The 16079-nt window shown below is 42.9% G+C and overlaps 1 protein-coding gene across 6 annotated transcripts in view; it reads left to right on the forward strand.

Annotated features, from left to right (window-relative positions):
• The first annotated feature begins 3877 nt into the window (after window positions 1–3877).
• Window positions 3878–16079, forward strand: part of RBMS2 (RNA binding motif single stranded interacting protein 2) — a 40600-nt gene continuing 28398 nt past the window's right edge. For 4 of the 6 annotated variants that reach the window (XM_080935003.1, XM_080935005.1, XM_080935008.1 and 1 more), the window contains exons 1-3: window positions 3878–4190; window positions 4302–4362; window positions 7207–7293. In XM_080935003.1, coding sequence (XP_080791129.1) covers window positions 7228–7293 — 66 coding nt within the window. In that variant the 5' untranslated portion in view covers window positions 3878–4190; window positions 4302–4362; window positions 7207–7227. Of the gene's footprint in view, window positions 4191–4301; window positions 4363–7136; window positions 7294–16079 lie in introns of those variants that run through there. The other 2 variants (XM_080935006.1, XM_080935004.1) reach the window with 2 other exon arrangements.

Genomic DNA, 16079 nt, shown 5'->3' on the forward strand with positions numbered 1-16079 from the left:
CCTTCCTGCTTCGGCTTCCTGAGTAGTGGGAACATTCATGAGTGTGTGTGTGTGTGTGTGTGTGTGTGTGATGTAGTCTAGGTTAGCCTCAGAGTCGTTACAATTGAGACCTCTCCGCCCGAGCCCTTTTCTGTTCTTCTGTATCCCAAGGGCTGGAATCCAGACTTGTGCAGCCACACCCACCTCAGTGTTACATTCTTCACTAAATGACCTCCAGGCCAGTTTAGGCAACTTTGTGAGACTATGCGTTTAAAAAAAGAAAATGTGCTGGAGAGATGCTGAGTCAGAGGCTGAGTGCCTGGTGTTTTTCCAGAGGACCTGAGTATGATTTCCAGCACCCACACCAGACAGCATACAGCTGCTTGTAACTCCAGCTGAGGACATCCAACCCCCTCTTCTAGCTTTGGCAGGCACGCAGTCACAAGAAACAAACAAAAGGAAATAACAAAAACACATTTTGTAGTTGTTTTTTGTTTCTTTGTTTGTGTTATTGAGACAGTGTCTCACTTTGTAGCCCTGGTAGTCTTGGAACTCACTATGTAGACTAGGCTAGTCTCATATTCAACATAGATCTGCCTGCCTCTGCCTTCCAAGAACTGAGAATGGGTATGCTACCACACCCAGTAAGAATAAATTTTTGTTTTTTCAGCACATGGTCTAGAGAAATTACAAAATTGGCTATACTGAATCAGATGGAATAAATTCTCACAAATAATTTCTACTTCCCTCTTCAAAACAACTCTTAGCCTGGGCATAGTTGGTATACAATCCTACCTACTTGGAGGGTAACTAGGGTTTGAGTTGGGAACCAGACTAAGCAACCTAGTGAGATTCTCCTCCCAAGAAAAAGACAAGCAGAAGAAACAAGACAAAAAGAACCCTAGTGCTGGGCTCATGAGAACTAAGAATAAAAACTGATTCGATGTAGGAGTAATGTCATGGAGAGACAGGAAGGAGTCAGAGCACACATGCCAGGGGAATCCTCCCTCCTCTTATACTTCCTCAGCAGACCCCCGGACCTTGTTCCCTTCCCCATCTCCTCCCCAAACTGTACCTCCCTGTAAAAATGTAAAAATCTACTAGGATGAAGCTCAAGGTAGATGTTCTATGTTGGATTTGGGTTTGACATCAGTAAAATGTTTGACATCAGTAAAACCAGAACGAAGTTTCCAGCGAGCGTTGTTTATATGCCCTTTGCCCTAACTTTTATATCAGTTTGTAGATCTCGGTTGTTTTACGTTTGTGGCCCTAAATATATTAGACAGACTATAAAAGCCAGTAGCATGTTTAGGGGGAAGTATGACTTTTATGCATCTCAAGACTTAACTGCTGTCTCCCCTCCTTTTTCTGAGACATTTCTGTAGCCCATGCTGGTCTCAAACTCATCAGGTAGCTGAGAATAACCTTGAACTTCTGACCCTCCTGCTTGTAACTCCTGGGTGCTGAGATTATACGTGTGTGTCATCTTGCCTGTCTTAAACCTTTTTCCCGTTAATTTTTTTTCTCTTTGGAAGCTCCAGGACCATTTTATCAGAAGAGGAAAATAACAGGTTAGGCAGGCTATCAGTCTAGCAGAGACTGGGAAGAGGGAAGAGTATTAAGAGGAAGAAAAAAAGTTGTGTCTTTTAAGTTAGGGTCCAAGAATTTTTTATTTATGTGTGAATACACTGTCACCGACTTTAGACACACCAGAAGAGGGCATCAGATCCCATTAAAGATGGTTGTGAGCCACCATGTGGTTGCTGGGAATTGAACTCAGAACCTCTGGAAGAACAGTCAGTGTTCTTAACCACTGAGACATCTCTCCAGCCCCAGTTAGGGTCCAAGAAAGTAGGCAGATCTATCAGTGGAGGTCCATAAGAATCTGCATTATGGGGATAGTCATCAGAGAAAAACAGTATGTCCACAGTGAGGAGGAATCTTGGTTAGGATTTGAACACCATCTAAAGAGATAACAAGGGTGGAGGAACTCCCAGGAGTGCTAGGATAATCTTAGTATTGAAGTTAGTTTACGTTTATCATCACCAAGTGTATATGTACTACTCTCAAGCCAACATGTACTGTGACATGTGTATGGGAACCAAAAGACAACTCTCGAGAGATGCTTCTCCTTCCTGTGGATTCCAGGTTTTGAACTCAGGTTTTCAGGCTTGTGCAGCAAATATCTTTTTTTTTAAAGATTTATTTATTTTTATTTATATGAGTACACTATAGCTGTCTTCAGACACATCAGAAGAAGGCATCCGATCCCATTACAGATGGTTGCGAGCCACCATGTAGTTGCTGGGAATTGAACTTAGGACCTCGGGAAGAACAGTCAGTGCTCTAACCACTGAGCCATCTCTTGAACCTGCAACAGTATCTTTACAAGCCAAACTGTCTTGCTAGCCCATAGTATAACTTTGGATGTAACTGGAACACTAGTTTTTGGCAATGTTCACTTAAGGTCTTCATATGTTGGCTACATGGTACTCAAAAGGATACACACTGGCAGACAGTAGCTGACCCTAACAGACTGATGTGAAGTGAGTTCCAAGAACTTCCTATGGCTAGTTACATGTTGCTTCACTGTTTCACTTGTTCTTGCAGGAACTGGGTAATTATTTACTCCCTTTTACAAAGGAGAAAAGCCAGTATACAAGGGACTATCTCAAGAAAAGACTGGTATGATGGCTCGGAAGGTAGAGGTGCTTGTGCAGTGGCCTGGGGACCTGAGTCCAATCTCCCCTCTTGAGAGTTGTTCTGTTCTACAAGCATATTATGGACTTTGAATATGCAGACACACAAACACACAAATTAAATTTAAAAAATCAGGCAGTGATGGTGTATACCTTTGATCCCAGCATTTGGGAGGCAGAGGTAGGTGAATCTCTGGATTACAGGCCAGCCTGGTCTATAGAGAAAGTTCCAAAATAGCCAGGGCTACACAGAAAAACCCTGTCTTGAAAAAAAAAATATATATATATATATATATAATTTTTTAAAGGTTTCAGACATGTGAAGTAGTTTTCTTAGGGTCAGTTAGCTTGTGAGTTGAGGGACTAGACTAGAATGTTAACAAAGCCTTGCCTCTGGAAAGGAAAAACTGTTTAGTGTTTTCATCACCAATAATAAATGTTTAAAGGAAGAGACATTTAACCTAATCTAAATATTATACAATATATAGATATTTGTCAGTATGTGATTTATGCTTTTATGTATCTGCTGCAAATTAAAGCTGGGTTTAGTAGCTCATGTCTGTCATTTAAGAGAAAAGAAGCTTAGCAGGATTGAGTTTGAGGCTAGACTAAGCTATAGAGTGAGACTCTGACTCAAAATAAGACAGAACAATTTTATCTAAAAAAACAAATATTTTTTTATTTTTTCCTTTCCCTCCCTCCATCCTTCCCTCCCTCCTTCCTTTCTTTCCTTCCTTTCTTCTTTTTGTTTTTTGTTTTTTAGACAGGGTCTCCTGGAATTTGCTTTGTAGACCAGACTGGCCTCAAACTCAAAGATTCACCCACCTCTGCCTTCTGAGTCCCAGAGTTAACCATGTCCAGCCTTTTTTGTTCTGTTTTTTTGTTTTGTTTTGTTGAGGCAAGGTCTCCCTGTGTAGCTTTAGCTGTTCTGGTACTGGCTATACTGAGATCACCACTTACATCCTTCTAAAACAACAAGAAGGAGTTGGGATATTATGAATGAAAACTTCTGAGACTGGAAAAGGAAGTTCCTAAAAGCGTCGGTGCCCCTGAGAGATGCTATTATTTACATACTGTACTGGGCTGCCATTTCCACTCTCAGTTGCAATTCCCACACTGAGGCTGTCCCCACCCTTCCTGTGTCCCTTGAGTTGAGCAGGCACTTCCTGTCCAGTTGGAAATGAAAGTCAGAGTTGGGAGTAGCCGAGCATGTATTTATTCTGCAGCATGCTGGCACTGTCTGTTCCGTTATCACAGCAAAGCAGCCGCAGGAAAAACAGAGAGCAGAGCTTTGTTTTAGAGAGAGTCTGGGCTTAATATCTGTTGTGACAAAGACGGAGTTAATTTACTTCTGGAGAATGTGTGTGGCGGCAGTGGGAGGCCTGAGGAGGGGCTCAGAAGACATTTAGTCTCCCTTGCCGTTCTAGGTAGATGAGTAGGCTTCCCTGGTATTACTCTTAAGTTTCCTTTTCTTGTTACAACTCCTCCTTCCAGGGTGAGGACACATTGAAGGTGAGTGTTACTGTAGCTACGTGGGGTTCTTGATACTTAAGTTATAGTCTTCTTCTTTTCCTTCTTTGTGAAACATGCTTTTTAAAGAGTTATGATTTGTCTGTTTGACAGATCAGAGAGGACAACCTAACTCAGTGAACGAAATTCAGCTTGACTATAAATTCCACACCTGGTGAGTTTGTATCCTTGTTTAAGCTTCTTAGGTCTTAAGGTCTAAGAAATAGTAGATTAAAAAGTTCAACAGCTGGGCAAGATGGTGCAGGAAAGTTAGCACTCAGGAGAGCAGCATTCGGGTTAGGAGATCAGGGTTTTTTTTCCTAGTTAGGTGGAAATCAATGTCAGCCAGGGCTACATGAGACCCTGTCTGGAAAAAGTATCAAACAGGGCTGGAGAGTTGATTTAGTGGTTAAAAGCTATTACAGAGGACCCAGACTTAATTCTCAGCACCCACATGGTGGCTCACCAGCATCTGTAACTCCAGCTTTAGGGAGTCTGATGCCCACTTCAGACTTTCTACCTGTGTTCCTACACAGAGAAACCCTGTCTTGAAAAAAAACAATCAAATAAATAAATAAATAAATATAATTTTTTAAAAGTTTCAGACTTGTGAAGTAGTTCGTTCCTACCACCAGGAACACATGTGGTACCCAATACTCATAGACAATTAAAAACATTAACTTTTTAAAAGAGGATGAAATATATGCTGGAAGGGTGGGACTGTGCCTCTGTGGCAGACTGCTAGATTCTTCTAGCACAGTCAAACAAGATAGCCAAAACTAAGCTCTGACTGAACAAAACGGGATGGTTTTGTGTGTGTGTGTGTGTGTGTGTGTGTGTGTGTGTGTGTGTGCAGACAGGGGGATGTTGAGCTTGAGATCAGTGAGCATTACAGAGTGAGACCCTATCTTCCATAAATAAGTAATTAAATAAATCATAAAGTTAAGTAAAATAGCTTCCACTTGGGCTGAAGGCTGATCTTGGTGATTGGGAGAGCACTTGCTTAGCATGCTGGAGTCTTTGGCTTGTTTTTACACCTGAGACCACCAAAAATAAATAGGTAAATAAATAATAATAACAAAAAGCTTCCACTCGTTAAGAAAGCACTGAGATTTCTGGAATCAGTATACGAATGATGCCTTTGTGCTGGGAATGGTCACCCCAGACGAAACAAAGGCTCTGAAATTATTCCCATTGTATATTTAATTTGTATGTGCTTTTTGGCATTCTCACCTTTGTTCTTTTTTTAAATTACATTTAAAACATTTTTTGTGGTTTTGTGTGTGTGTGTGTGTGTGTGTGTGTGTGTGTGTGTGTGTTGGGGAGTACATGTTATAGCATGTATTGTGGTCAGAGGATCAATTTCAGGTGTAGGTTCTCCTTTGTACCCTGTGGGTCCCAGGAATTGAATCCAGATCTTTCAGCACATTTACCATCATCCAAAAAAAAAAAAAGTATAGCCTAGGTTGGCTTCTTGCCTCAACCACCATAGTGGATCACTCTGTGGCCTTGGCTGGCCTCAAGCATTTGGTGATTCTTCTTCAGGCATGCTGGAGTTACAGCTTTAAACAGTGTATCACCAGGCTGGAGAGGTGACTCAGTGGTTAGAGCACTGACTGCTTTTCCAGAGGTCCTGAGTTCAATTCCCAGCACCCACATGGTGGCTCACAACCATCTCTTCTGGTGTGTGTCTAGACAGCTGCAGTGTACTTATATTTTTAAAAAATTACAAAAACAAACAAACAAACAAACAAAAACCCAAAACAGTGTATCACCATTCCTAGGCCATACTCTTCCTTTTTCCTTATGATTATTATTTTTTAAGATCCATTTTTTAATGTTAAAAAGAAATTGGCAGTGGGGGTGTGTGCTTCTTTAATCCCAGCACTTGGGAGGCAGAGGTAGGCAGACATCTATGAGTTCCAAGGCATCCAGAACTACAGAGAAAAACCCTATCTCAAAATAAATAAATAAATAAATAAATAAATAAAAATACTGTGTGTTTGTGTGAATGCACGTGTGAGTTCAAGTGTATGTGTATGCATGTGTATTTGAGAGAGGGAGCGAGAGACAGCACATGTATGAGAATGCTGGTGTCCATGGAAACTAGTGACAACAGAGGTGGCTGTTAGTCACCTGATATGGATGCTAGCAATCAGCTGTGCTCTCCTGGAGTCACAGCAATGCTCTTAACCTCCCCCCTCCCCCCCAGCCAGCTCTCCAGTCTCCAGAATCTTTCTCACTGCATCAAGATCACCAATAAAAACTAGCCTGAGCTCTGATCTCTCACACGCCCCGTATCTCCATGTAGTCTTTGGAAGGCAGAGTCAAAAGGGTCCTTTTACATCAAGTTTGAAATCTTTTTCAAAAAATTATTTTATTTGTTTATTTTATATGCTCATGTGTGGGCATGCCACATTGGGTGGTGGGGCCGGGGAGAACAATTTTTGGTAGCTGGTTCTCCTTCTGCCATGTAGATCTGGGGACCTAACTTGGACCTGGCAACCTACTAAGTGATTTTGCAGGCCGAGTTTGGAGTTTGAAATCTTATAGCTGAGAGCTCAGGGAAACAAAACAACAACAGGAAAACATTGTCTTTTCATTGATAATAGGTTAATTGTCTTTTTATAATAACCAGAACTTGTTCATGGAGAAATAGGGATACATTTGAAAGAGATTAGACCTAAGACCTCTTCTTTCTAGCTTGAACTAAGCCTATGAAAAACAAACCGAAACAGAATATTCGGGGCATTAGGACCCAGTGGAAGTGGCTCGTCCTGACTTTGGGTTAACTTCTCTCAGTGACGTAAGAGCAGACCTAGCTCATTCTTCCCCGTAGGGCCCCCCCTCCCCAACCTCTCACTCCCCCCCTCTTGCTTGCTCCTTTTCTCCTCTTTCTCCTCCCCCTCCCTTCTCCCTTCCCTCCCTCTTTCCCTCCCTTCCTCTCTCTCCTTTCCCCCTCCCCTCCTCCCTCCCTCTTTCTCCCTCCCTTTCCTTCACTCTCTTCTTTCTCTCTCAGCTCCGTAACAGTAAAGAAAAAATGCTGCTATCAGTGACTTCCAGGCCTGGGATTTCGACTTTTGGCTATAACAAGAACAACAAGAAGGTAGGAAAAAGTGCTTTTGGGGAATCAGCTACTTCCTTTCCTAGGGATCCAGGAGCGCCCTCGGTTTTAGAATTCTCCTTTAAGAGGGGAACTAGATTCCTCTCTCCCCCTCAGCGCCTCTCCTTCCTCTTCATCCTCTTCATCTTCCCTGCCTTTTTGCACCTGGTTCTGGAGTCAAAGGAATTTAGAGTAGAGATTTGTGAGGCTGGAAGAGGCAGCGGGATAAAAACAACCAACTTTGCAAGTTTGTATCTGAAAAGTTAGTCTGACTGTCTGTCTGCTGCTGCGCCCGAGGTCCTGGGGAAAGTCTGACAACTCAGACCTTGTCTCTAGGCTCGGTCCCTGCAAGATTATTTTATCATTTTGGTTAATTGCATCCACCCTTACCTCCAGCCCACCAGATAGCTGAATTTACAGGTAGTCTGAGAGGTCTCAAGGCTCGTCAAGAATGAAGTGTGTGCTTCTAGACGAGAGACCTATCCAACCCCACCCATCCTGGCTCCTGGCGGAGGAATTTTGGGAGATAACATGCTTTGGGATTAGGGCAGAAAGCTCTGTGATTCTTTGGGTCATGCTTTTTGAGAAGATACTTGGAGCCCTGCAGAGAGCCAGGCTTTGCAAGGATCCCTGGAGTCTTTATGATTAACCCCTGGCTGCCTGAGGATTTAAGGTATGGTTGAGTGAATGAACAACCTAGAAAGAGATGGACAGGCTCGCCCACATTTGCCAGAGAATCTTCTTGGCAGTTTCTTGGCATTTTGTGGTATTTGATGCCGGAGGAGGAGCTTTGAGCCATAGCAGGAAGACTTTTTGCACTCTCCGAACATTACAGCTGTTCTGAAAAAAACACGTGGTGCAGAAATCTAGGCTTGTTTGATGGAATGTTGGAGGTGGGGAAAGATTCATGTCCTCATGGACCTGAAAAGACCATTTCAGAGTCTTAAATACTAGTATCACATCGGGGCAGTACCTCAGTGGATTTAGCTTTTGTGGCTTTCATTCTGTGTATATGTTTAATATAAACAAACAAACAAATCAACAATCAAGCTCTACAGCCAGGTGGTGCTGTGAACCTTTAACCCTAGTACTCAGGAAACAGAGGCAGTCTGATCTCCAAGTTCAACACCAGCTTGGTCTACAAAGCAAGTTCCAGGACAGCCAGAGCTACAGAGAGAAACCTGTCTCAAAAAAAAAAAAAAAAAAAAAAAAAAAAAAACAAAAGAAATGAAGCTCTATGCATATTTTTTGATAACACACACATACACACTTTATATATATAATGTTTAAATAGGTATAATGTATTAACCAATGTCTTTTTAATATATATAACTCACATATATATAGTTCATTTTATATTTATGTGTGTTTGAAAGGGAACATCTAGCTTTATTCTCCTCAACTCTATATAGTACTGTATAAAAGTTCCATTCTCTTTTTCTGTTAGTTTGGGTTTTGAGACATGGTTTCCCTCTTTGCTCCAAGTTGGCCTAGAACTCACTCTGTAGCTCAGGCTGGTCACAGGGTCTCAGGCATGAATAAGTCACTGCATCTTATCTTGTCCCTTCCTTCCTTTTTTTTCTCTCTCTCTCTCTCCCATCTTCCTTCCCTTCCTCCTTCCCTCTTTCTGTCTCTCTGTCTCTTTCTCTCTCCTGTTTTTTTTTCTTCTGTAGCCCACTGTCCCTCAAACGTGTAATCCTCCTGGCTCAGCCTCCACAGGGCTCCTACTACACAGCTCTTGTCTGATTTTTTCCCCTCCAAGTTTCTCAGCTCTCCTTTCCCTTTGGAGTATGGGAGATGCCTAAGATTTAGATCCATTGCTTTTTTTCTTTTGTTTATTGTTGGTGCTGATGTTGGGGATGGAACTTGTGGCCTTGCACATGCACTTGGCGACTAAGCTAGCAGCCAGATGTTTAGATTATAAGTGTAGGAGAATCTGGGGAGCAAGAGATAGGACTGCAGATTTCAATTTAGTCTCATATCTCTTCCTGATAATTTATAAGGTTCAGGAAACACTGGCAGTGAGTAGGGTAGGAGAGGGAGATAGTCACATAGTCACTAACTGTATTTGCCAAAAAGACCTTGGAGGGTGGTGGGATGGCCCTGTGCTGAAAGTGACTGTTATTTCAAGCCCCAGATCCCATGGTTGAAGGAGAGAATCACTATCTTCCTGAAATGTGTCTTGCCCTCTGCACAGAGTGTGGCATGTGTCATTTACAGACATACACAGATATACACTAATGATTAAAATAAAAAAAATAATTTGTAAAAAAAAAATCCTTTGGGGTCTGTCAGGATGGTTCAGATGTCAAAGGTCATGCCTTCAAGCCTGAGTCCTGTCTCAGGACCTACATTAAGCAGAAGACTCCCACAAGTTGTCCTTTGACCTCTATATGCACACAATAAATTAAAGTGTTAAGTGGGAAAGGCATTCTTTGGATTCTTACAAGCCAGTGTTCTGCATTGTATGTACTGTGGCTGTGCACAGGACTGATTCTGTGAGTACATATGGGCTTGTGAATTTAAGGTCTGTGAACTGAGGCCTGTGTTGCTCTTTATCTTGTTGACACAAAGTTTGGTGCATTTGTTCTTGTTTCAAAAGTGTTTAAATGTATTTTCTCATGTAAATCTGTGCAGGGGGGGGGTCGTTTGTTGGGGTTGGTCTGGTGCATTTTTGATTCTAGGTATCCCTTGTTGGCTAGAAACTTACTCTGTACTGTGTAGACCGAACTGCCCTCAAACAGATCAATCTTCCTGCTTCAATTTCCAGTTTCTCAGGATTATAGGCCAGCATCACCGTTCAAATCAGTTCATTCAGGTTTTTTTCTTTTTCTTTTTAAATGTATATGAGTGTCTCGCCCACAGGTATGTTTGCATACCACACATGTGCCTGGTGCCTTTGGAGGCTAGAAAGGGTGTTAAATCCCCTGAAACTGGAGTCATAGACAGTAGTGAGCTGCCAGTATGGATGCTGGGAACCTGACCTGCATGCTCTAAAAGAACAGCCAGTGTCCTTGACTGCTGAGCCATCTCTCCAGCCCAATTTGTGTACTTTTTAACCTAAAGTTAAACATTTTAAAGATTCTGGGCGGGACATGGTGGCCTTCTGTGAGTTCGAGGCTAGTCTGGTTTACATAGAGAGAACTTGTTCAAGGAAAACAAGCAAGCAGCCTGGACAAGAGGCACACACCTTTGACCCCAGAGATCAGGCAGATCTTTGAGTTCCAGGCCAGCCTGTTCTACAAAGTGAGTTTTAGGACAGTCAGGGCTACACAGAGAAGCCCTGTCTTGAAAACCCAAAAAGATCTTTTGTTAATTTTTAGTGATAAACCTAAAATATATACTTTTTAAAAATTAAAAATAAGGGCTGGAGAGATGGCTCAGTGGTTAAGAACGCTGACTGCTCTTCCTGAGGTCCTGAGTTCAATCCCCAGCAACCACATGGTGGCTCACAACCATCTGTAATGAGATCTGATGCCCACTTCTGGTGTGTTTGAAGACAGCTATAGTGTACTCATATAAATATAATAACAAATATTTTTTAAAAATAAGAAGATTTGTCAAAGTCCTATAGTTTCAACTCAAATCCAACTCCTGGAGGAAAATGAGTGACATTAATTTGCTGTTCTTCCAGGCGTTTCTTTCTGCTGTGACAGTCTTAATATAGGCAGGGAGGGAGATTGCTACAAATCCCAGGCTAGCCAGGGTTACACAGCATGGGTCAGTGTAATACAAAAGAAGCCAAGTAACATACACCTGTAATGCAGATGCTCTGTTGAGCTAACATTGGGGAGGTAGAGGCAGGCGAATTAGGAGTTCAAGGTCATCCTAAGCTACATAGTGAGTTAGTTCTGTTGCATGAGGACCATGACTCAAAAAAAGACAAAAAAATAAATAAGTAAATAAAATAAAATAAAAAAATAAAAATTAAAAAAAATCAGGGTTGGGCTGGGTTGTAGCTCATTTGGTAGAGTTCTAAGATTTATTTATTTATTATATATAAGCACACTGTGGCTGTCTTCAGACACACCAGAAGAGGGCATCAGATCTCATTACAGATGGTTGTGAGCCAGGACCTCTGGAAGAGCAGTCAGTGCTCTAACCATCTCTCCAGCCCGCCCAATTCTTATCTTTAATTTCTTTGTCATAGTGATAGTAACATAGTCAGATAGGAGGAGTGTGATCCTGGTGACCCAGGAGATGGAAACAAGTCTTGGCTATGTGAGACCTTGTCTCAAACAAAGAAAGGGAGGCAATGATATGTGTCGGGGGTGGGTGCTGGGTGGTGGTGCTCTGAGGTTAAGGTGTTGCAGGGACCAGAGTTACATTCCCAGTGCCCACCTATAAATCCAGTTCCAGAGGGACTAGATGCCTCTGGCCTCTGTGTGTGCCTACACTCAGGAGCTCAAAACACACACACACACACACACATACACACACACTCTCACACACACTGGGGGAGGAAGTACAGCAGGCAGACAGACAGACATACGACATGCACACACATGGGGGTCACAGACAGAAGACAAACGGACAGACATGCACACATGGGGAGGCACAGGAAACAGGCAGGCAGACACACAGAAATCATCACTTTTTAAAAATGTTATTTTAAATCACGTGTATGTGTGTGGGTATGTGCATGCAGGTATAAGTACCTGCGGGTGCCAGAGTCCTTAGATGCAGAATTGCAAGCAGTTGTGAGTCACCGGATGTGGGTGCTGGGAACCGAATTTGAATCCTCAACAAGATCAATGTGAGCTCTTAACTACTGAGCCATTTCTCCAGCTCCTAAAACCTTTCTTTCTTTTTTAAGGGATGGGGTTGTAGGTCTATGTTAAAACACTTGCTTAGCTTACTCAAGGCTCTGGGTTCGATCCCTAGTACAAAGATGATAAATCAAAAAATAAAAAAGCTAAAATCAGCTAATTAAGGCAATCTTTCTTGGAATGTAGTGATAAATTTTTGTTGCACTGGAATTAGAATAGTTACAAAAGGGAAGCAGGCTTGTCAGCGTTTGCCTGTGACCCCGGCATTTTGGAAACAGAATAACTACCCAGAGTTTGAAGTCAGCCAGCCTGTTCTCAGATCAAAGTTCAGCCCAGTAGAGCAAGACTCTGTCTTAGGAAGGAAGGGAGGGAAGGAAGGAAGAAAAGAAGGAAGAAAAAGAGGGAGGAAGGAAAGGAGCCGTGGGTAAAGTTACAAAATGGCCCAGGCAGTAGTTGTGCCTTTGATCCCAGCACTTGGGGAAAGAGGCAGACAGATCTCAGTGAATTTGAGGCCAGCCTCATCTACAGAGCAAGCTCCAAGACAGCCAGAGCCTCACAGAGAAACCCTGTCTCAAAATACCAAGGGGGGGGGGTTACAAAATAGAAGTGTGAATTTCAAAAAGGCTTCTACAAGATATTTTAATGTAATGACTTAAAAAACAAAGCTAATGACCTTGAGTTAGATAAATGAATACAAAGTAAGAAAGATTAGTTGTAGGTCTCAAGACTGTGCCTCCCTGTTAGGAGGGCTGCCTCTGTGCAGTCGGGAGAGAGGTGAGTAGGTCTGTAAATGTCTGGGAATAAAGAAATCCGTATTTGTGAGGCTTCTAACCAAGGTTCCCTGATGTCATGTCCCGGGCATGTGTTGTTAAACTTAACCCCTCACAGCAACAAACATTTCCTTTAGGAAAAAGAAAGAAACTACTTTTGTTTGCTTTTCCTGTCTCTTCCCCACCACCCCCGACGGGTGTACACATGTGGGGAGCCTCAAGGCTGAGAGAAGCAATCTCGACCTTACCCATTGAGGCAAGGTCTGCCTTTGAAGCAGAGCTCAGCATTGCAGAGTCTGGCTCGCCAGCTTGCTCCAGGGGTCACATGTTCCACTGGCACCTTGGGAGCCTGGAGTCACACACAAGTGGTACTCAAGTCACCGGGGATTTGTGGCATTCACAAGAATGCTTGGAATTTCTTTACCTGATGAGCTAGCTATTTCCTGGGTTGTTTATGGTGTTTGAGACTGGTCTCTTTGTAGCCTAGGCTAGCCTTAAACCAAAGGCTTAAGTTTACCTTTGTCCTTATCTCCTGATTCTGGGGTTGTAGGCATGAACCATCCTGACCGGCATGGGAAAGATTTTTTGATTTGAGATAAATAATTTACCTTCCCCACAGATTTTGCTCACAGGGCATGTTGATGTACACATATAATTCCAGCACTTGGGGAGGTCCAGGCAGGAGGACAGTGAGCTCAAAGGTAGCCTCAGCTATGTTCTTAGGTTCTAATCTACATAAAAAATCTTATTTCCTGCTCCACGTCTACGTCAGTCCACATAGACTTCCACAGTTGGGCCTGTTGTGGGGAGGAGTTTTCACTCGCCTGGCTCCTAGGTCAACAGTCATAGCCCTTGGCTCTCTACCTGCTGTTGTGACTTCCTTCCCACGATCTGTTTGCAACAGGAAGTGAGTGCAGAGACCTCTTCTCTTTCCTGGTTTGGGTCTGGTGTTTTTGTGGTCGAAGAAGGCTTATTTAGGCCAGAGCTCTATAGAACTCTGCCCTATTCCTGTCTCCCTTGCATTTTATTCCAAACTGTTGCTTCATTGATTAGAAAAGCCATTGAGTGTTGAGATTTCAGTGGGATGTTCTGTGGGAGCTTGGAAGATAAAAATCTTGAGAGTAGTGAAGAGGATGGAGGTTTTCAGAGGGAAGTTTAAAGACTATTTTGTGGTATTTGCAATAGAAAATTAAATTAAGAATTAAGATTCTGCCATTCTTGTCAGATGGGGCTGAAGCTGTGGTTGCAATTAACAAGAGACCAGCACCATTGAAACCAAACCTTTGCATTACTGGGACAATTGATGCTTGTTAGCTGGAGCTAAGAAATTAGTGGTGATTAAGAAGAGGCCAGCATCACTGAGGTAAAATCTTCTAGGAAGTGTTTCCTGAGAGCACAGAGGAGCTGTGTTCCAGGGGTAGCCAAGGTTGTACCACTTTCTGCAGCTGGACTAGTCAGTGTGTGAAAGTCACCCAGGTGGTACTGGTTTTGAAGGCATGAAGGGGTCATGGAAAGCTCTCAGCTTCTCCTGCACCATGCCTGCCTGGATGCTGCCCTGTTCTCACCTTGATAATGATGGACTGAACCTCTAAACCTGTAAACCAGCCCCAGTTAAATGTTGTCTTTTATAAAACTTGCACTGGTCATGGTGTCTGTTCACAGCAATACAACCCTAACTAAGACAAAAGTTGGTACCAGGAGTGGGGTTTTGCTGTGATAGTCCTGACCATGATTTTGTTTGGAAGAATGTGGATTTTGGGAATTTCTATTTGGAAAGCGGTGGAATGCTTTAAGTTGGGCTTAGTGGGCCATCCTAGTAGGAATGTGGAAGATTTTGTTGCTGAGGGTGATTCGAACTGTGGAAACCTGGCACTAGAGGTTTCAGAGGAGAAAAATTTTAGTATGGCTGAGAGACTGTTCTTGTGATATTTTGGTGAAAAATGTGGCTGCCTTTTTTTTTTTTTTTTTTTTTTTTGCCATTGTCCAAAAGACTCTGCCTTGAGGCTAAGGTGAAGAGACTCAGATTGATTGCATTGACAAAGGAAGTCTCAAAAATGGCCAGCAAAGTCTTTGTTCTCTGGTTAAGTCTCTTGAAGAACATTTTGAACAAGCATAACAAGATTAGAAAGGAGAAATATAAAATATATGAGTATTAAACTGGCACCAGGAAGCAAAATGGAGTTGATCCTGTGTTCAAGGATATTAAATTGAATTAAGGCAGTGGAGACCTTGTGGCAAGAACCTATCCAGCTAAATTTAAATACGGGCAAGGTGGTACATACATTTAATCCCAACATTACAGGAGACAGCGCCATGCGGACCTGAGTTCAAGGACAATCTACAAAGCTAGTTCCAGGAAAGCAAAACTTAGGCAGAGAGGGGGTCAGAAAACAGAAAGCTGGCAATAGTGTAAAGGAAGCCATTCTCCAGCCTCAGCAAACAGCAGAACACAACAGCTTCAACCATGTGGCTCTCACTTTTGGGTGAATAATAGAAAGGGCTGCTAGGACAATTAATGCTGGTCAGCTGTAGCTGAGAAATTAGTGGTGATTAAGAAGAGACCAGGGGGCTAGAGAGATGACTTGGTGGCTAAGAGCACGGACTGCTCTTCCAGAGGTCCTGAGTTCAAATCCCAGCAACCACATGGTGGCTCACAACCATCTGTAATGGGACCTGATGCCCTCTTCTGGTGTGTCTGAAGACAGCTACAGTGTACTTATAAATAATAAATAAATCTTAAAAAGAGAGAGAGAGAGAGACCAGCATCACTGAGATCACTGAGGTGAAATCTTCTGGTAAGTGTTTTCTGAGAGCACAAAGAAGCTGTGTTCCAGAGATAGCCAAGGTTGTACCTCATGCTGCAGCTGTACTTGGTAATGTGTAGGAGTGACCCAGATGGTACTGGTTTTGAAGGCATGAAGGCATCATGAAGAACAGCTGAGGCTTGGCACTGTGAGAGGCTTTGGAAGGCCATTGGTAAAGGTGCAGCCGCATTTACAGTTGATAGTCCAGGACTGAAGGAGTCATGCAGAGGATCTGAGGCTTGGCACCATGAAGAGAGGCTATTGATGAAGCCTGGTTACAGCGGAAAACCCCAGTGATTGGAGATGCCATTACCATGGGATGATCACTAAGAACAGCAGCAGCAGTGGGGTGGATCAACTTGAGTTTAGAGAGCCACAGAGGGCAGAGCTGGAGAAGTGACGCCAGCCCTTTGGAGGAGCCCAGAAGATCGTGTGTGGATCCCAGA

Source organism: Micromys minutus (assembly GCF_963924665.1).
Source record: "Micromys minutus genome assembly, chromosome: 22".
Classification (NCBI taxonomy): domain Eukaryota; kingdom Metazoa; phylum Chordata; class Mammalia; order Rodentia; family Muridae; genus Micromys; species Micromys minutus.